This window comes from Fukomys damarensis, unplaced genomic scaffold, assembly GCF_012274545.1.
Source record: "Fukomys damarensis isolate Sample0158 unplaced genomic scaffold, DMR_v1.0_HiC HiC_scaffold_39, whole genome shotgun sequence".
Taxonomy (NCBI): Eukaryota; Metazoa; Chordata; class Mammalia; order Rodentia; family Bathyergidae; genus Fukomys; species Fukomys damarensis.
The window spans coordinates 41,073,047-41,095,576 of NW_022900951.1; the positions used below are offsets into that span (position 1 = coordinate 41,073,047).

General features: G+C 37.7%; 1 protein-coding gene across 1 annotated transcript in view; it reads right to left on the reverse strand.

Annotated features, from left to right (window-relative positions):
- Window positions 1–22,530, reverse strand: part of Slc9a7 (solute carrier family 9 member A7) — a 139,391-nt gene that overhangs the window by 34,053 nt on the left and 82,808 nt on the right. The window contains exons 8-12 of the mRNA XM_010643485.2: window positions 22,016–22,121; window positions 19,718–19,806; window positions 19,509–19,622; window positions 17,224–17,335; window positions 6,029–6,182 (exon numbers count right to left, since the gene is read on the reverse strand). Of these exons, the coding sequence (XP_010641787.1) occupies window positions 6,029–6,182; window positions 17,224–17,335; window positions 19,509–19,622; window positions 19,718–19,806; window positions 22,016–22,121 (575 nt within the window). The remainder of the gene's footprint in view (window positions 1–6,028; window positions 6,183–17,223; window positions 17,336–19,508; window positions 19,623–19,717; window positions 19,807–22,015; window positions 22,122–22,530) is intronic.

The following is a 22,530-nucleotide window of genomic DNA, read 5'->3' on the forward strand; positions in this document are numbered from 1 at the left end:
CAGGGGCCAACACCACACTGAACATCAGGGGGTTTCTGAATCAATTTAAAATAAGAACTTGGGTTACAGAAATGAGTCATGGCCAGGGCTGGGGATTTAGCTCAGTGGCACCACACCTGCCTCGCAAGGGCAAGACCCTGGGTATGATGGGCAGTACCCCCGCCAAAAATAAATAAAAAAAAAAAGAAAAGAGTCAGCAGGTAACACTACAATCTAGAAAAACCAATTAGTCTTACTGTCTTATTTTGGAGGGAATTTCTCTTGATGCAATCTTTGTAAATGTCAGTTTCTATACCTGCACATTTATTATTTATACACATCTGGAAAAACAATGAACACCTTATATTTTTCAAAAATGGCATACTTTGCTTCATTATGTTGTTGGGGTAGAGTTGGACATAAGGAAGGAAATAAAGACAGGAGCAGAAATAAATTAAATAGAAAATAAAAAAAAACAAGACAGAAAATCAATGAAATAGCCAGCTGGTTTTTGGAAAAGAGCAATAATACTGAAAAACCCTTAGCAAGACTAAGTGGGGCAGGGAATACACATTATCCAGAAGAAAATAGCAAAAACTATCAGGGATAAAACAGAATATATCACTTTAGATCCCACAGATATAAAAAAGATAATAAAGGAATGTTATGAACATAAATTGACCAATTTCACAAAGTACTACAACCCACACAATATGAAATTGATAATCTGAATAGCCCTGTAATTACATAGTTTTAAAAAGTCCTGAAAAAGAATCCTCCAGGCCTAGATAGTTTCACTGGATAATTCTACCAAAAGGTAAAGAAAACAACACCAATTCTACCCAATTTCTTCCAGAAAACACAAAAGTAGGGAATATGTCCCAACTTGTGCTGTGAGGTCACACTGCCCAGACACTAAAATCAGACAAAAGCAGCACAAAAAAAGAGAAACACAGACCAATATCTCTCATGAACATAGACATAAAAATTCTTAACAAAATATTTGCTCATAGAGTTTTTGCTCATAATAGCTTAACAAGAAAAACCATATGATCATATCAACTGATGCAGAAAAAGTATGAACTTTATCATGTGTTCACAGCAAAAATTATCAAAAATCAAACAAGATAGAAATTTCCTAAACTTGATAATGAATTATGTACAAAAACCCCATTGCTAATATGACACGTGGTGGTAAAAGACTGAATGTCTCACTCTGAAGATTGGGAACGAGGCAAGACCATCTGTTCACACCACTTATAAACATAGGGCCGAAAGTCAGCCAGAGCAATAAGGAAAGAAAACAAAAGGACACTCATTGGAAAGGATGAAATAAAATTGTCTCTACTTGCAAATGTCATGACGGTCTATGTAGAAAGTCCCAAAGAATCTACAAAGCAATATAACAAAACAAAAATCCACCAGAGCCCCTCCCAGAACAGGTGAGTTCAAGAAGGTGACAGAATATAAGATCTAACAAAACATGCACAGGCCTTGTATGCTAACAACTACCAAATACTAGTGACAGAAGTCAAGGAAGGTCTAAAATTTTGGAAGCACACTATAATAAAGTTATCCATCTCCTCAAGCTGATATATAGGTTTAGTGTAATTAAAATTCAAGAATTTTATTTTAGATACAGGCAAGCTTATTCTATAATTTATGGGGAGTAGAACTAAAGCAACAATTGTGAAAAAGAAGAATAAAGCAAGAGGAATCCCTGTACTTGATGCCAAGGCTTACTGTGTAACTACAATTATCAAACTGTATGGCATTATTGGTGGGATAGATACATAAATTTAAGGAACAGAATGAAAGGAGTCCTTATGTATACAGACAACTGATTTCTGAAAGAGGAGAACAAGTAATTCAGTGGAATAAGGATAGTCTTTCTAATAAATCATACTGGAACAACTGGGTAACCATAAGCATATGAAGTAAAACCTCCACCTATGCCTCACATCCTATACAAAAATAACTCAAAAGGGATTCCAGACTTAAATGTAAACCATAAAACTAAAAAATTTTAAAGAAATATCAACTTTAAGAAAATCTTCAGGACCTAGGACTTGGTGAAGAGTCCTTAGATATGACACCAAATTCACGATCCATAAAATAGAAATAGACTGTATTTTATCTGAAACTATTAAAAGCATTACAAGACAAGCTACAGACTGTGAGAAAATATTTACAAACCAGGTATGTGAAAAAAAAGACTATTATCTAGAACAAAGAACTTTCAAAACTAAATTTTAAAAATCAGATTAGAAAAGGGACAAAAGGGCCGGGGATTTAGCTCAGCAGTTCAGTGGCCTGCCTTGCAAGCGCAAGGACCCGAGTTCAATCCCCGGTACCCAAAAAAACAAACAAACAAAAAAAAAACAGAAAAGGGACAAAAGACCTGAACAGCTATTTTACCAAAGAAGGCATACAAATGGGAAATAAGCCCATGAAGAGATGTTCAATATCATTAACCACGAGAAAAAGGCAAATCATGATCACAATGAGATATGTGCACACATCTATGAGAACAGCTAGAATGAAGAACAGTAATAATAATAATAATAATAATAATAATAATAATAATAATACCAAGTTCTGGCAGGGGTGCTGAGAAACTGGATCTCTCATATGCTACTATTGGTAATGTAAAATGGGACAGCTACTCTGGAAAATTGTCTGGCAGTCTCACAAAATGAAACATACACCTACTGTCTGGCCTAGCAAATGCAAAAATCTTTATACTACTTAGCTGTCCTTCAGGAGTGAATGGTCAAACAAAGTCTAGTATACATACCATGGATATACTCATCAATAAAAAGGAGCAAACTCTTGATAGATACAACCACCTAACCTACGTGGATCTCCAGGGTATTATGCTGAGTAGGGAGAAAAGCCAATCTCAAAAGATTATATACTATATTATTCCACTTCTATAAAGTTCTGGAAATTAAAAAACTATAGTAATAGAAAGCAAATTAGAGACAGTTAGGAGTTAGGGATTCTGGGGAGTAAAGAGGTGGGTGTGACATGTGGGGTAGAACAAGGGACATCTTCATGCTAACGGAAGTTTTGTAATATCTTGACTGTAATGGTGCTTGCATAAATCTATGTGTGATAAAATGGCACAGAACTATGCACATGCATTGAGCCCATGTTAGCTCCTGACTATACTATAGTTGTGTAAGATGGAACCTTCAGGTAAAACATACATGGAACCTCTCGGTTCTATTTTTGCAACTCCCTGTGCATCTGTGACTATTTCAAAATAAAAAGTTTTTCAAAAATTATGCTGAAGAAAACTTTTATATCCTAAAATCATCTGGTTCACATATGAAAGAAACTTGAGAGAAAAAGTTTTTCCAAATTTGACAATTCCCATAATTTTTATGACATTACCAATAAAGAGTAGTAAGACTGAATCTTTACTGAAATATCAACAGTATTGGCAAAATTTGATCACCTATGCTAGAGAAAAGATTTATATACATTTCCATTCTCTCGGTACATAATAGTATGAAACTATTATATGAAGGAGAGATCACAAAGCAGGCAGATTTTAGAAAAGTATTATAGACTGCATTCCATTATCTGAAATGCTCGGGACCAGAAGTGCTTCAGACTTTGGAGGGTTTTTTTTACATTTACATAAGTTTTACCAGTTGAGCATCCTTAATCTAAAATGCCTTAAAAATGGGAGGAGTAGGGGAAAGGAAAGAAGGAAATAGAATATAAGAAAATGAAAAATAATGGAAACAAAGTATTTGTAGATAGGGAGGGAGGGGTTGAAGGGAGAGCAGAGGAATGGGGAAAAAATAAGAACCAAGATTGGTTATGTAAAGATACAAATTTCCAACAATGAATGTCATATTGTATACATTAAATGTACCAATAGAAGTAATTTTTTAAAAATATGAAACTATTTTTTGTACCAGGGATTGAACTCAGGACCTTGTGCTTGCAAGGCAGGCGGCGGAACCACTGAGCTAAATCCCTGGCCTGACACTTTTTGAGTGTCACGGTACTCAAAAAGTTTTAGATTTTGGAGTATTTCAAATTTTAGATTTTTGGATTAGAGATGCACAACCTGTGTAGGCAGATAGTAAATAATTTTATGTGTGACTGTTTTAGATTTCATGATATTTGTATTTATTTGTACTGATTTTATTTGAGCTTTTGAAAACTTTGAAACACTATAATTTTTCATTTTATTTAAAAAATCACATATATATTTTTCATAAAATAGCTAATCTTATACTTGAATTTGTATGAACAAATTAATGTAGCTCTCTAAATTGTATAAAAGGGCCAAGCTGCACAAAATTGGAATCTGGTGCTATATGCAGGTATTCTAAGAGACTGTAAAAGAACTTAAAACTTCAGAGTTGCAAAGACCTTTAACTCATCATTGTATAACTGTGGGACTAGAGGTAAGCTACCTAACCCTTTAAGTTTTGGTTTCTTCATCCATAAAACGCTCATAAAACAAGGATTACAGTACATACGCATGAATATGTAATCAGTTGTCCTTTATAGAAATGGCATAGTATTTGCAGAGACTCTATACACATCCTCCTGGATATTTTTAATCACATCTAGGTTACATACGACATAAAATACAATGCAAACACTATATAAATACAGTCGTGTTATCCAGGAAATCCAAGGAAAAAACAGTCTACATGCTCAGTACAAGTGCAATTTACTTTTTAAAATATTTTCAATTTGCAGTTGACTGCATCTGCAGATGTTGAAACTACAGTTATCAGGTCTGGCTATATACAGAAAGCACTTAGAACATAATACCTAGCACACAGTAAGAAGTCACAACATGAACCCCAGAGCAGTCACTGCTGGCAACAGCCATCATCAATTTTTCCCATCAGCTCCCAGCCTACTTTGGGCATCCTCACTCCTGTGTGCCTCAGGGAAAGCTGTCCATGCTCTCAGCCTTTGGTAAGTCAGTTTTATCAGCCTACTTTTTGAAAAAGGTCATGAGGAGTACTGATAAGTCAACCTTCTACTCTTAGGGGAAAATTATTTGACCCTTTATATGTTTAGAGGGGGTTGGAAAACAGAAAATGATTTATCAAATAGCATGAAAAATGAATATGATTTCACCAGGCTCTGAGCATCCAGAGTACCTGAGTGACCAGACTAATAGGAAAGGAAGTAATTGAAAAGGTCATGGAACACAAAGGCTCTCAACTATGTGCAGGGTCTATCAACTTTCTTGTCCTAATCTTGCTACACAAAATAAAGATGGTACAATCTTATGTCTCAAGTTTAAAGCCATGAGACTATAAATTCTCTTCTTCAGATTTATATTCTCAAGGATGGATTATTTTCCTTAATCCAACCCTTGAAATCATGCCAGGAAGTTGAAATTCTAATCATTCGAAATTTTATGACATTACAGTAGCCCTTAGCACAGCTGCACTCCTTAGGCAAGTACAGCACAATGATGAAGCATATAGACTCTGTGGTGAGAATACCTGGGTTTAAATCCTAGCTCATCCACTTAGAGCTCTGTGACCTTGGGCAAGTTGTTGCTTTATGTCTCAGTTTCCCCAACACTCTCTTATAGGAATGCTATAAGTATCTTAATATATAAGTAGAATTTCAAACACACCTGCAATACAAGTGTTAGTGATAATTACGAATGTCACCAATAAGCCCCCATCTGCAGCTGCACACTGAGACACACTAGTCCAGAAATGGTGCAGCTGGCAGTGGTTAAGCCTAGTAACCCCTGCTTAACACCAATACAAAAGTTTCAGGTAGAAAAGACTAGTTTATTAAAGTCTGCTTTTCTGTACAACTCCAAGAATGACTGGGAGATCCCTGTTCATTTTCTCACGCATTTTAAAATCTAGAGAAGCTAGCAGAAAAATAAACAACATCACCACCTTGTGGTTTTTCAGAGAATGATTAGTTACACCTTCACATTTATCTTTACTCACACCCTTTAGTTACACCTTTGCACACTCTCAAGAATGTTCATCGTTGACATCTGTAGACACAAAATTGGCCTTGGTTCCAAACTGACCTTATATTAAGCCATGACAACATGGGTGTCGTGCCTCCACCGATGATCCAGACAGTGAAGAAAACGATGAGGAGAGTGGTTGTGAACATCATCTGGCGAGCGTAGGATGCTGTGTCCCGGATGGCCAATGCAAATGCCATCGCCCCCCTGAGCCCTACAGGGACCAAAAATGAAGATCTACTGGTGAGAACTGACAAAGTTTCCTCAAAATCCCTGCTGCCACTTGGGGCTAATAAACTCTAGCCATCTGTGCTTTGGGAGCCAAGTTGTTTTACTCAGAAAGAAGCACCCTAAAGGTAGTTTTCTCCTCTTTAAAGCTGTTTTTGGCAAAGTTCCCAAACACGATGAGAAATACATTGTATTGCTTTGTACAGTATATTTTAGAATACTGACACTCTTAGTAAATGATTCATCAGCTAGTAACCTTAAGCAAAAGAGACACAAACAAGCAATAATAACATAAAATCTCTCTAAGTCTGTGATCCAACAATACTCAAATACTACACAGTCAAAATAAATTTAAAACACAGGCTAGGTATGAATGTATCAAGTGCACATTTCTGGGGGGAAAAACACATTTATTTAGCAAAGGGAGAAGCCCACACAGATAAATGAAAAAATGGCCTAACCTATACCAAAGGTTGGCAGCTATTTTAAAAACATTTTTATTGATATATATTTGTGATACATAATGATTATAATCATTGTCTGGTATGACACTATGTAGCCCAGGGTAGCCTTGAACTTATGGCAATCATCCTGCCTCAGCCTTCCAAGTGCTGGGCTTATAGGCATGCACCATCACACCCAGTTTAAATATTTTAGGCTTTATGGCTAAGAAGCACAATCAAGTATATTGGTAGCTATGTGTGTAACAGATTACCACATAATATGATTGGAAAAAATCAAGAATAACAGTAACTGAGTACACTTGTTGCAATGCAGGTTTACTAATGAAAGAATGGGATTCTTTGGGGGAGGGGATATTTACTTAGTTGCGTTTCAAAGTTTATATTCCTTATCATCAAATAGATTGCAAATATTCATCTGAAAAAAGGCACTCTTAGCTGGTGGGTTATATAAAAAGAAGTAGCAGCCAGATTTAGCCCAGGGGCTGTGGTCTGCTGATCCTTGATCTACATTAATGGGTTTTAAGATTAACCTCAACACTTTAATGTTTGAGAGTATTTCTTTCTCAGGTCTTTTGTTTTTTTCCCTATACCATGTTCATAATTTGTTTTCTGGTAAAGATGGAATCCAGTCTTCAGTACATATCTAGTACTCTATATGAGATATGATCACAATGTACAGTGAATGCTTAAATGTTTAAAAATTTATTATGGCAAAAGACACATTGTCATTAATTCCCCTCAAAATATCCCCCCTAGTTTCAAACACACATCCCATCATGCCTGCTACTTTCTGAAGCAGTTCTGCAAGTCTCTTTCATGTCTTTATGAGATGTGATTGAAAAGTCAGTGAATGCTGCTGCCAAGTGACATCCAACACAAAGGCAGGCTCATAAAAATGCTACAGTGCATCCTCATCCACCTCAGTCACCAGTCTGGCACCATGCCACTTCTGGCTCTTTTCCAAAGTGAAAATGACCACGAAAGACAAGTTTTTTGAATCGATTCAGGATATTGAGGCAGCCATGATGGTGCAACTAAAGATACTCATGAAAAACGACTTCCAGAACTGCTTCAGAAAGTGGCAAGTACAACAGGATAGAGCCAGGGATTTAGCTCAGTGGCTGGTGTCACTGCATGCCTCACAAGTGCAAGGACCCAAGTTCAATCCCTAGTACAAAAAAAAAAAAAGAACAACAGAATAAGTATGTTTAAAGTGAGGGGGAGTATTTTGAAAGTGATTAATGACAATGCATCTTTTACTACTATGATTTTTTAAAAAATTAAACATTCATTGCATTTTTAATCACCCTGAATAAATTCTTAATTCACCATAGGCAAGAATGTATATACATTATATAAGAAAAAGAAAAGTTAGAACTACTATATGTCTATATATTTTCCCCTTTTCCAATAATTTCACAATTAATACAATCTGCAAGTTTCACTACAATTTACTAAACAAGAGTTACTCAATAAAAGCTACATTAAAAGCAGAACAAAGTAGATATTTTCTATTAACTTGTCCTACTGAAATACTTATATATATCTAGATTACTCCAATGAGGTCAATGGTCAATATTTAAGCTCCTACAGGGACACTGTCTCAAAGAAGGGAACTAAAGAAACTGGTGAACACCTAGCTACATGCGGAGCTTGCCAGTACCCTAGGCCTTCATTGGAGCAGTTCGGTGAGGACTGCCTAGGTACAAGGGGAGCTTGTTAGTGCCCCAGGCCTTCATCAGAGAAGTCTGGTAAGAACACCGCAGCCACACGGACACCTCTGCAGCATCTCCCCTACCCCCGTGCTTTCAGGCCTCCTGCTTGTGCCAGTACCTGGATCCACCTTGCAGAGGCACAGGTGGTCATAAAAGCCATTTTAGTGAGCTCCAGATGATAGAATGGAAGTGAAAAACTTCAATAAAGGCATATCAGACATCCATAGTTAGTAAAATGGAGAGATCACCACCTTCCATTAGAACTTGGACTATCTTCAAGGGAAGGAAAGCTGGAACCTGCAGCAGAACCTTGCAGAGTTCAACCCTGCAGGAGGTCAGGGAGCTCAATTTGGGCCTTGCAGCCAGAATTCAGCCTGAATCTCAGGGGTCTGCCAATGGCTTGCTGAGACTAAATTACTTAAGTTCTGCACATTGCTGCCCACACTGTGTATTGTGATAGCAGAGATATACCCTGAAAACAGGCTCCATTTTTTTTTCTTTTCCTATTTTTAATTTTTCTTTTTGAAATTTTATTTTTCCCATTCTGCAAATTCTTCTTTTTCTTTCATTTCCCACTCAGTCTCTTGCCCCCCCCACATTATTCTTCATAACACTTTTTGTTCCTGTTCCTGCCCTAATTCGGATTTCTTCTTTTTCTTTTCTTTCCTCTTTTTCCTTCATTCAAGTGTCATTAGTTTTAAAGAAAAGTGAGTATAATTTATAGCTTCCTTATTACTGTTAAGTTGTCTTTGTTCTTGCACTCTGTCTTTCCCTTTTGTCTTCAACAGTTTTCTAGAGTTTGCGTGATCATCCTGTGTCCTCTGGCTTCACTTGAAACCTTCTCCTGTTCTATCTATCCCTCTCCTCCAAACTCCTTCTAAATCCCCATCCTGAAGGATAAAGTTGCTATATTGAAGAGTTTATTCACTATGAACATATTTTGGGCTGGTTCTCAATTTTTATTTAATTCATGTGGATAAAGGTGATAGATTAATAACTACCACAAACTGTCATTTTCTAAGCTGTGCTTGATGCTATCATATTGCTAATTTTATCAATTGGGTTAAAGGGTTGTGATTGATTTAATGAGTTGCCCCTTCTGATATTATGAAAATGAAAGTGTCTACAAGTCATTAGAGACTCAAAACCTAAAGAGCAGCTATATCAGGATGATCAAAGTACTAACCCAGGAATTAAACCAAGAACAGGCCAACAACAAAAGTAAAAATGAGAAAACACTTAAAGAAGGCACAAAGACAGACTTCCAGTGCAACAACAGCAAATTCTAAAGGAAACAAGGTGGAAAAGTCTGACAATCAACCACCAGGACACCCTGAACTCACAGCACAGGAAGTAACAAAACAGATCAATCAGGCTCTAGAAAAATTCAAAACAACTATAATTTCCCAGATAACTACAGAGCTGGTAGGCACAATGAAAGACATGATTAGAGACCTAGAAGAGAAACTGACAAAAAATAGACGAGCTCAGGACCATGACAGAAGCCACGAATGCCCAGCATAGGAAAGAAATGGAAATCATGAATGCCAAACATAGGAAAGAAAGGGAACCCATGAAACAGATTCAAACAGATATCCAGGAGATTAAAAACTCTATTGAAAGCAGTCACAGCAGGATAAACGAATGTGAAGATAGAATCTCAGATACTGAAGATAGGATTGCAGTCAGTGACCATGAAAAGAGAGATCTCCTAAAAACAGTAAGGGATCATAAGAAATCAATACAGCAACAACTAGATGATGCAAAGAAGAATAACATAAGACTTACAGGAATCCATCAAGTATCAGGAGAAAATACAAATGACTTAAAAAAGCTGTTCACAGAATTAATGACAAAAAACTTCCCAGATGGGAAGAATTTGACATACAGATAGGTGAGGCATACAGGACTCCAAGTAGCCATAATAAAAAAAGATCTACACCTAAACATGTAATAATCAAGATCCCCGAACTCCAAAAGAAGAATAAAATGCTATAAGCACTTAGAGAAAATAAACAAATCATATGTAAAGGAAAGCCCATAAAAATCACGGCAGACTTTTCAACAGAAAACCTTGGGTCAAGGAGAGCCTGGAGTGAGGTATTTCAGTCCTAAGAGAAAACAACCTTCAACCTAGACTGATGTATCCTGCAAAACTCTCTTTCAAAATGGATGGGGAAATAAGATACTTCCATGACAAAGAACACTTGAGAAACTTCATGAATACCAAAGCAGCACTATAAACAATATCGTATAAAAAAACAATGAAGGTCACACCACCATGAGGCCCAACAGAGCAAATCAACTAGGCAAGGCAAGAAACTAAAGGGGGGGATTAAAAAGAGCCAACAAGAAGAGGACAATAACATGACAATGATAAGCCAATACATATCAGTTATAACCATCAGTGTCAATGGCCTCAATTCACCAATCAAAAGAAATAGACTGGCAGCTTAGATTAAGAAGCAATATATGACAATACATTGTACACAAGAAACACACCCAGTTCAAAAAGAAACTCATAGGCTGAAAGTGATAGGATGGAAAACAGTTCTCCATGCAACAGGATCCCAGAAAAAAGCAAGGGTAGCTACCTTATTTGAAGACAAAGTAAATTTCAAACAAAAACTGATTAAGAGAGACAAAGAATGCCACTACATCCTTGCAAAGGGAACAATCCAAGAGGAAGAGATGACAATCATACATACATATGCACCAAATATTAATGCCCCCAACTATATAAAGCAAATATTAAGGGACATGAAAAACCAAATAAGCACTAATACAATTGTAGTACAGGACCTAAATACCCCACTGTCACAAATAGACAGATGATCTACACAAAAAAAATCAACAACGAAATACTAGAACTGAACCATGCTTTTGAACAAATGGACTTAATAGATGTCTACAGAGTGTTCCATCCCATAAAATCAGAATATACATTTTTTGCAGCTGCACATGGGTCATTCTCCAAAATAGACCACATACTAGAACACAGAACAGGTTTAAATAAATGCAAAGGAATTGAAGTTATCCCATGTATATTATCAGACCATAGTGCAATTAAGCTGGAGATCAATAGTATAAGGAACCATAAAAGCTTCACAAACACATGGAAATTGAACAACACTCTCCTGAACAATCAATGGGTCACAGAGAAAATTAAAGAAGAAATTAGACAGTTTTTACAAATAAATGATAATGCCAATATAACATTCAGGAATCTATGGGACACAATAAAAGCAGATCGACATGAAAAATTCATAGCAGTGAATGCTCGCACTAGAAAAACAGAACGAGCTCAAATAAACAATTTAATGATGAATCTCAGTCTCCTAGAAAAAATAGAGCAAGAAAAAAACAAAGCTCCAATAAGGGAGGAAATTATAAAGATCAGAGCAGAAATCAATGCAATGGAACTAAGAAAATGATACAATCAGTGAATTGAAGAGTTGGTTTTTCAAAAGAATAAATTAAATCGATAAACCCTTAGCCAAACTTGTCAAAAAAAGGTAAGAAAAGGCTCAGATCCATGCAATTAAGAAAAAAAAGATAAAGTCACAACAGATCCAGCAGAAATCCAGAGGATTATTAATACCTATTTTGAGAATCTGTACTCCAATAAAATGGAAAACACAGAAGAAATGGACAGATTTCTTGATACTTATGAATTACCAAAGTTGAACAAAGACGATAAAAAAAAACTCTAAACACCCCAATTAAAATCAGTGAAATTGAAAACATAATTAAAAGTTTACCAATGTAGAAAAGCCCAGGTCCTGATGGCTTCACTGCTGAATTCTATAAGACATTTAGAGAAGAACTACTGCCACTACTCTTTAAATTTTTCAATGAAATGGAAGATAAGAAATACTTCCAAACTCATCCCTGGAAGCAAGTGTTACTTTGATTTCCAAACCAGGATAAGACCCAACCAAAAAAAGAAAACTACAGGCTAATCTCCTTAATGAACACAGACGTAAAAATCCTCAATAAGATAGTGGCAAACAGAATACAGAGGGTCATCAAGATCACACCACCTGACCAAGTCGGATTTATTCCAGGGATGCAAGGGTGGTTCAACATATGTAAATCAATAAATGTAATACACTATATTAACAGAGTCAAGGACAAAAACCATATAACCATCTCAATAGATATAGAAAAAGCATTTGACAAAATCCAACACCCATTCATGATAAAATACTTATAGAAAATTGAAATAGATGGTCTTTATCTCAACTTGATAAGGGCAATCTATGAAAAACCAACAACTAACATCATACTAAATGGCCAAAAACTGAAAATCTTCATGTTAAAATCGGGACAAGGATATCCACTATCCCCCCTCCTGTTCAATATAGTTCTGGAAACATTAGCCACAGCAATTAGACAAGAGAAAGAAATTAAAGCAATAAAGATAGAAGAGGAATAAGTTAAACTGTCATTATTTGCTGATGATATGATACTCTACATTGAAGACCAAAAAACTCTGCCAAAAGATTTCTAGACTTAATTGACACTTTCAGCAGAGTATCTGGATACAAGGTCAACACCCAAAAGTCAATAGCCTTCTTGTACACAAATAACAGACTGAGAAATTAGGGAAACAATTCCTTTCATAATAGCATCCAAAAAAAAGAAGTATCTAGGAATCAATCTAACAAAAGAAGCTAAAGACCTCTGCACTAAAAACTACAGCACTCCGAAAAAAGCGATCAAAGAGGATATAAGAAAATGGAAAGATATTCCCTCACCTGGGTAGGAAGAATCAACATAGTAAAAATGGCCATACTTCCAAAACTGCTATACAGATTCAATGCAATCCCGATTGAAATTCCAACAGTATATTTCACAGAACTAGAGAAAATAATCCAAAAATTCATTTGGAACCAGAAGAGACCTAGAATAGCAAAAGCAATTCTAGGCAACAGAGACATGGCAGAGAGTATCACAAGCCCCAACTTGAAATTATACTACAAAGGCACTGTGATAAAAACAGCATGGTATTGGCAAAGAAAAAGAACTGAGGATCAGTGGAATAGATTGGAAGATACAGAAACAACTTGATATGTACTCAGCTACCTCATCTTTGACAAAGGAGCCAATCATCCTCAGTGGAGGAAAGATAGCCTCTTTAATAAATGGTGCTGGAAAAACTGGATTCTAACTTGCCAAAGATTAAAACAAGACCCTTATCTTTCACCATGCATTAAACAAAAATCCAAGTGGATTAAAGATCTAAATATTAAAAGTGAAACACTAAACTTGCTAGAAGGTAAATTAGGCAGAACTCTCAAAGACAATGTCATAGGAAAAGACTTGAACAAATCCTCAGTAGAACGAGAACTAGAACAAAGATTCAACAACTGGGATCTCATTTTATTAAAAGCTTCTGCACTGCAAGAGTAACCACCAACAGAGCTAAGGTTCAACCTACAATGTGGGAAAAAATTTTTACCAGCTGCTCCTCAGACAAAGGACTATTATCTAGAATATATAAAGAATTCAAAAAAATCAGGCCTCCCAAATATAAAGACCCATTTCAAAAATGGGCTTCTGAAATCAACAGACATTTCTCAAAGAAGTAAAAGTAGCAAATAAATATATGAAAAAATGTTCAACATCACTGGTCATTTGAGAGATGCAGATGAAAACAACACTGAAATTCCACCTCACCCCAGAAAGAATAGCTACCAAGAAATCAACCAATAACAAATGTTGGTGGGGTTGTGGTGAAAAAGGAACACTTCACCATTGTTGGAGGGAGTGCACACTGGTGCAACCACTGTGGAAATCAATATGGAGATAACTCAAAGAACTAGAATTAGAGGTTCCATTTGACCCAGGTATCCCTCTGCTGGGTATCTTTCCAAAAGAATTAAAAGAATCATACCACAGCATTATATGCTCACCCAAAGAACACTTTGTAATAGCTAAAACTTGGAAACAGCCCAATTGCCCATCAGTTGGAGACTGGAAAAGAAGATGTGCTTTTTATATAAAATGGAATATACTCAGCTATAAAGAAAGAGAAACTAGAGTTATTCATAGGAAAATGGATGCATATTGAGGCCATACTCTTAAGTGAAATAAATAATACACATATGTGTAAATACCAAATAGTTTCTCCGGTATGAAATACTGAAAGTATAAGATCCAAACTGTTAACTGATAATGTCAAACAGGAAGAAAAGGGCCAAAGGTGTAGGGGAAGTAGGAAGGGGAACAGAAAGGAAATAAGGGACAAGAAAAAATATGAGAAAAGAAAAAAATGGAAACAAAGTCTTTTTAAATAGGGGAGGTTGGAGGGGGGTGAAGGGAGGGCAGGGGTATGGGGAAAATTGAGAACAAAGATCTTACATGTAAAGGTACAAGATCCCAATGATAAATGTAACTGTACTGTATACTTTAAAAGTACCAATAAACTCAATGGGAAAAAAAGTTGAGAACTAAAGAACTGGGAGCAGTTCAGAGAGAGACCATGTATGACATATTTCTTTATTTTATTATGCAAACAGTATAAGCAATATGAAAGTAGAACTTCAGGTATTTCAAAACTTTAAAGAATGAGTTCTTTTGAGCCAGATTCATCCCAGCATAAAATATTTTTTATTTATTATTTAAACAGTATGATGTACTTCTCATCCTTTTGTTAAGGAAGATAATGCACATATACAGTGTAATCGAAATATAAAGTGAATATATAAATTTTTAAAATTATTATAAAAGACACACTGCCATTAATCTCCCTCAAATTACCTCCCCTCACTTCAAACACAGGTATCCCATCATGCTTATCACTTTCTGAAGCAGAGAGATGACTATCATCTCTAAGTCAACTTTGTCTTATCCATCGCCATTTTCATAATATTCAAGCAGCAGCTTGTCATTGCCCTTCCTCACCAAACTCTCAATGTTTCCCAGCTGCTTTTGAGTAAAACTCAAACTTTTGATACAGCTCTGGAGTTTCTCTGTAGTCTCGATTCTGTAGAAGTAGTTCTCAAAGTGTTGTCCTTAAACAACCACCAGCAGCAGCAGCAGCAGCAGTAGCTGAGAATACACTAGAAATGCAAGTTCTTGGGGTCCTCTCCCAGAATCAGACACTGTGGTAGCAGGGCCTGCAATCTGTGCTTTAACAAGCCCAGTGAGAGAGAATGCAACCAAATGGCTACAAATCTCTAGCTTAGATATAGTTTTCTTTTTCAGTCTCACCTTCCTTCTGTATTGCTCCATATGTCAGATACTTTGACCAGACTGCTACCCTTCTTAAAAAAATAATACTAGGTCTAGGCTTGTGTCTGCCTTTCTACACTGCTTCCTCCTGAAGCGCCATTTCTTCCAAGACCATTTTGAAGGCTACCTTCCTTGTAAAGAGAGCCTTGAGCCTTCTCTTCTTGTCCACATATCTTTCATACTTCTTTGTGCAACCCACCATCTTCTCTTGGGAAGAATTAGCTCTTTTGTGTGCCTGCCTGTCCCTAGTAGTCTGTGAACTCCTGGAAGGACTCTGGTCTTTGCATCCTCCACAGCCCACAAATGAGCTTATAAAAGGATGTCAACACATGTTTGGCGCAGGGAAAAGAAATCATTATGGCAGGCTGCAGATCATGTTCACATGCAAGTTAGCACAAGACAAAGCGTGTGCTTTATGGAGCAGTATCTGTTGGTGTGATTTCAGAATGACTCTGGCCGGTCCCCAAGAACCAGTGCAGGAAGTAAAGGCAGCTGATACTTGCTCTGCAGCCTGGTACATGTAAGACAAGTGCCTTGAAATAGCTACCGCCATTCTGGTAACTTCCTTCTTCACCTTAAAGTTTCCATTCCCCACCTTACGTGTCACAGGTCATAGTAAATGTCCAAGAGTGGCCCCTAAGTGGCTGCCCTGCAGCTAACACAATCCCTGACCCACCTACACCAGTCACCCACTATATAACCAAGCCCTTTTCTGGCTCCCTCTCTCTGTCTTTTGTTCCCTTTCCGCCAAGCAGGCACCGTGCCGATGTGGCTCTCTAATAAAGATCACTCATATGAACTCTGCCAGTGTGCGGAGTGATCCATGGCAGGCGCCAGTTCCTTTCAGTACAGGTGGACAGAATTATTTTTAAGGGTCTCAGTGGCGTTTTGCCCCCAATATCTTTTCCCTTTATTCTGCAGAAATGCCTAATCTGGGTCTCATGTCTATAAAAGCTGACGTTTATCGCCCTCTCCATATCATCTTCTCATGCCAACTGCTTTCTCCTTCTTTACCTCCACATCTTAATTATCTTTTGTTCCCTCGGTGGCTTCTCTGGACCTCACAGATTTACAGTGAACAGGAGGGCATGTGGGTGCAGTGTAAATCAAGCAGGATTATCACAGCTGTTAAATTCTGACTTTGAGTTTATCTTGTTTTGTGAGTGCACTTCACTCCTTTTCCTCCACAGGAAGTGGGACTTTACCTAGTTATTTCCACTTCATTATTTTATAGGAGAAGACAGTATACCTGGGAGGCGGTGAGTGACATGGCTCAGGTTCTTTCTTATCACAGCTATTTTCTTTCTAATTTTAGGTCTGGAGCCCTTTAGGGTTATAAACATCTACTAGAAAACAATCAGGCACTTTGAATAGTTTGTCCCTTGGCTGGTAGAGATTAAACAGATATGCAAATATCTTAGGTGAGAATTATCTGCATTTAGTTAGTTCAGTTTGTAAATCACCTCTAACTCGGTTAACATGTACATCTTTCTACAAAAGAACCACAAAATTAAATGTCACTTTGTGAACCTTATCGATTATATTCTAATCATATCATCACTGCTTGAGAAATAAAATTCATTTTCTCTATATTTACACTTTTTTTTACCTGAAAACATCATCATGTGTTGAAAATTCCAGCCAATCTTATGTCTTCTGCCCAAGTTGAGGAAGAAGGAGAGCGGGTAGATATGCGCAGCTCTGCCCAGGAAGATGGCAACCTGATGACCAGGTGGAGGTTAAGGGCCCAATAGGTTCCAGTATAACACTTCCATGCAAACTCTGGTTGAGCAGAGAATTTGAAGGATGCCATGATCTGGACAGCTGTCCAAAGAAACCAGGCTGTCTAGTATTCCAGTCTAAACAATTCTCTGAAACAAATGGGACTCTTTTGGCCAACTTTCCCCACTTTCCGGTTCAAAGAGATAATTTCTAGTTTGTTGAATACATTCTTGTAACTTTCTGACTTAATTCATAGGACCGATACCTACATCTATCTAAAAGTGAGTCCAGAAATGGGCTAAAGTATCATGGCAGAAGTGGGGAGCTGAGAGAAGCAAACAGTATATTGGACTCTACTGGAAGAAAAATCACCAAGAGAGAAAAATTCCTGGCCCTGGAGATAAACTATAAAGAAAGTTGGCTGGGTGAAGCATGCAAGCTTCTCTTGCAACTAAACATGGACTCCAATGCCCAGAAAAAGCCTAAAAATAAGATGTGGGGAAACTTGCTGTATTTGTGTCACAAAAGACCAGCAGATCATTTAAAAATGTCAACCCAGGGCGATTTCTCTACCTAAATGGCTGAAATGTCTTTTGGAGATATAAGAGATGGAAGGGTGTGGAAAAGGAGCTCTACAGTAAAGCAAAGAAATCAGGGAAATTGGTCATCTGTCACTTGCCAAATTTAGACTGTGCCCAACAGAGAGAGCTAACCTGGTCAGAGAAGGAAAGCCCCTTGCGAGACAGAGGAATGGGAGCTTCCATTTTTTGGTAAAGCACCAGCTGCAGGAGCCTTAGCTGTTTCTTACAAAAGGGGGAGCACACTATCTCCTGCTTCCTCCTGGGTAAAGCATGCACTATTTCTTCCTGTCTTCCTCTATACCTTTCTCTTTCGCTCTCTCTCCTTTCCTTTTTTGATTTGTTTTACCAAATGGAAACAGGTAGTGTATCCCCTCCCAAAGATGAAGGAAAAGTCCTTAAGCGACCAGCAGCCTTTAGGATCCCCAAGAGGCTCAGCTCACCCTTTGACAGGCCATCATCTGTAAACAAGGGTGGTGCCCTCAATATCTCTCACAGGATGGCATGCTGGGAATACGCCAGGACCATGTGCCAGGCCTTTCTGGATGAAGAAGAAAATCACAAACCTTGTAGATTTTGAGCTATTAGTCTGCTAAGTATGTGAATCCAAAAAATGTAAGACATTCTAATTAGAAGGATTCTGGTGCCATCACTGTCTAGCAGCTTGGGAAGTGGCAATCATTCTTGCACAAGAAACAAAAGGCCCAGAAGTAGAAAACACTCCCTTTTTGCCAGTATGATAAGGGCTAAGGATATCCCTGAGGCCTCAGAAAAAGTGAAAGCAAACATCCAGCATTAGAGCACTTGGCTCAGGATCTTGAGCATAGCCCTATAAAAGTATAAATGAGAGCAACAGTATCTGCAGCCAAATGAGTGAAATCTATAATCCATTGCTAGGCACTCACAACTCTCCTCACCCAAAAGAAGTCACCCCCCAAAACCATGTCTCCCTTCTAAAAACTGCATTTACAATGGGACCAAGTCAAGAAACCAAATTTTTCTCTATTTTTTCTTTTCTTCTATTTCCTCCCTTCCTTTAAACAAAACACAACGAAGTGTTTCCAACAGTGACCCATAACAACAGGACAGCTCAGGTGAAAGCATGGTCACTACCTGCAGGCACCCCTGGGTGGCATGAGGACGGGTTGCCCATGCTGGATATGCAATTGGGAGCAAGAAGAATGGAACCTTCTAGTTGCCTAAATCAGAGAATCACCTGTATTAGATTTTATATGGCAAGGAAATGTCAAAAATAATCCCGGAAATGGATGTGGCTGCCAATTGTCAGCTTTATCCAGAAGGGCACTCTACAAAACAATCAATCACCTCTGAAGCACCAGCTTAAAGAAAAGGCCAACTTACCCAGAAAATGCAGGAAGGATCACCGGAGAATAAATGCCACTCTTTTATATCAAATATATCTGGCTTTGTGAAACATCGCTTAAAATATTTTTTTCTTGTAAAAATACCATGAGCCAACACGGCCTTGTCACCCATCCAAAAGAGAAATAACAATAAGAAATCAGAGCTAGTAGAGTTCCCCTCGAAGTGGTTACCTCTCCACGTAGAAAATGGCAGGATAAAAAAAGGATACAAAAGCGCCAATGATGAAGATGGGGCTGAAGACATGCTTCTGGAAGGTAAACAGCGCCAGGCCCATGTAGGAGAAGATGAAATTCTCTGCCAGGAAGTGCAGCACCTCAAACAGCTGCATGGAGAAGAGAAAAAGAGCCATAAACCCTGAGCTCCTGTTCATTATACAGTACTAACAGGTGAGTCATCAGTACCAAGGCCCTCTCTCACCTGTTTGGTGCGACTTCTTGATTCTACTGATAGATTGTTGTAGGTATAATGAGCTTGTGTGATTCCACAGAAAAGGACAGCTACAACACCTGTCAAGAGATTTTTAAAAATCAACGGAAAAGGAGAGGCAGGAAGAAAACCCAGCTGAAACAAAAAGTTAAGGTAGGCAAGCCTAGTGTATGCAGCTTTCTGAGTTTTGAGTTTCCTATTACTGAAAGCTCCCTCTGCCCCTCACCACTCCCATCCACCTTCCCTCCTCCAGCCTTGCCTTTCTTGCTTCAAGGTCAAATTCTCCAACTTCCCTCCTTGCACCACCATTAAGCCTATTTACTCCCTTCCTGTAAACTTCTCCTGAATTTGCCATCTGCGGTTGGCAGATAGCATTCATTCCCTCAAGAAGACTGAGAGAACCCATTGTACATTTTTGTCTTATTCCTCTGTTTAGAATGAATAGACTTAATTTCAAATGAATGCTTTGTATTTTTGTATAGCCTCAGGATTCAGGCAAAATAGACTGGGAGTACTCTCTCATTTATCCATGGCCTAATGATCTAGATTTCTGGTTAATAACAACCATTTTGTCATGCAAGGCAAATGACACACCTGGGACTATACATTCAGAGAAAGCTGTCAAGTTTTAAGGAAGTGGAGCACTTTTTCATGCTGCATGTAAAGATACAGTGCACTGCTTTGATACAACTACTTCCTAAGTACCTGAATTTTATGTAGCAATTATATTTAAGTTTTCTAATAGAAAAACCTGTGGTTTTAAAAAATTAATTTTTATGTATGTATATCTGTCTTTATGTGTTTATTTGCAGCACTGAAGACTGGACCCAGGGTGTTTGCACTGAGCTGTATCTCCAGTCCATTTTTATTTTGAGATAGGGTCTTATTAAATTGCTAAGTTGCCCAGCTGGGCTTGCAGTTGCAGTTCTCCTGCCTTAACCTCCCAGAGTTCAGGGGTTACAGGAATGTATCACCACACTCAGTTTCAGTTATTTTTTTTTTTAGATGAGAGAAGGTAAGGAAATTAAAATACATGCTTAATCACACTAATATTATAGGTTGAGCAACTCTAATTTGAAAGTCTGAACTGCTCCAAAATCTGTAAGTTTTTGAACACTGACATTGTGATGGTTAATCTTGACTGTCAGCTTGACTGGTTTGAGAGATGCATAGATGATTAGAAAGGAAACTTCTGGGTGTGTCTGGGTGAGCTGTGAGGATGTGACCTTGGAGGCTATATTTGGTCTCTGACGTCTTTCTCTTTGGCTCCTCCCTGTGTTCTGCTTCTCACTTGCTAGGAGATAAGCAGCTTTCCTGGGCCACACCCTTCCACCATGATGTTTCACCCAACCATGGACTGAAACCATGAGTCAAAATAAACCTCACTTCCTTTAAATTACAGCTGTCAAGTATTTTGTTCTGGCAACCAGAATGCAGACAGATACAAATATAACACCACAAATGGAAAATTTCACACCTGACTTCACATGATAAGTCATAGTCAAAGCATAAGTGCACAAGAAGAGTTGAGTATCCCTGGGGGGGAAAAATGCCTCCTAGTTTCTTCAGCTGTAATACATAATTGCTTTGTGTACAAAATTATTAAAAATAGTATATAAAATTATCTTCAGGTTCTATGAATAATGTATATTATAAAACATAAATGAATACTATATTTGGACTTGGGTCCATCACCAAGATACCTCATTGTGTCTATGCAAATATTATAAAATTTTAAAAAATGAAATACAAAACACTTCTGGTCCCAAGCGTGACGGGATGTTGAATCCGTCTATGAAAATGAATCCGTATATGAAAATGACACCATAAAAACATGCATGGTATTGAAAAACAATGATTAAATAGCTGAGCGACAAAACAACAAAATACTGTGTTCACCCTTATTTGAGTTTATGTGAAATTGCCTTGAAAAGGACACATATTTGCTAGTTATGGTTATTGTCTATAAAATTACACAGCAATCTAGGGAAGAATATAAATAAGATCTGAGTATATTCAGTAGCCTTTGCAGGAAAGTGTCTACTTTATAGCTTTGATGAGTATGCAAACACATAACTAACTTGGGAATCATACACTTTACCCTTCAAAATGTCATTTTTGGAAACTGTTTAAATTAAGGCAGACAACTAGCTCTCCTCCATATGGATACTCAGTGAGCAATGAGTTAACTTTATGAAGCTGCCATCTAAAATTTCCTCTGTCTCCTCACGTTCCCACAGCTCCCATTACAGTGAGAAGGCGGGTACTCCAAGAGTACAGAGAACCCACCTGTGAATCCACACGCTTCTGCCAAGAGAAACGTGCTCCAGGACATCAGGAAGAAGAGTGCTGTCTCTAGCAGGGGGAAGCAGTGCAGCTTGGTAAATTTGGTCACGTTGGCATCCCGTCAAGGACCTTAGTTCCAAGCATGATTATCGAGGCCTAAAAATCCACATTTTTTTTTTGTTTGTTTTGCGGTGCTGAGCATTGAATCCAGGGTTTCACTCGCATTAGGTAAGTGCTCTATCACTGAACTACATCCTCAAGACAGTCATATGTTTTTTAAATAATACAGATTAAGCTCTCCAGGGGAATAGAGGTTACTAGAGAGGAGGGCGAGGGGGAGGGCACAGAGCTTGTTTCAAATGAGGAAAAATTTCTTTGAATAAGTAGTGGTGATGGCTACGTAATACTATGAATACATTTAATGTCACTAAATTGTATTTTTAAATAGTTAAATGGTGAATTCCCTTATACATATTTAATCACAAATTTAAAAATAACATGTGCTGAAAGGCTTTGAA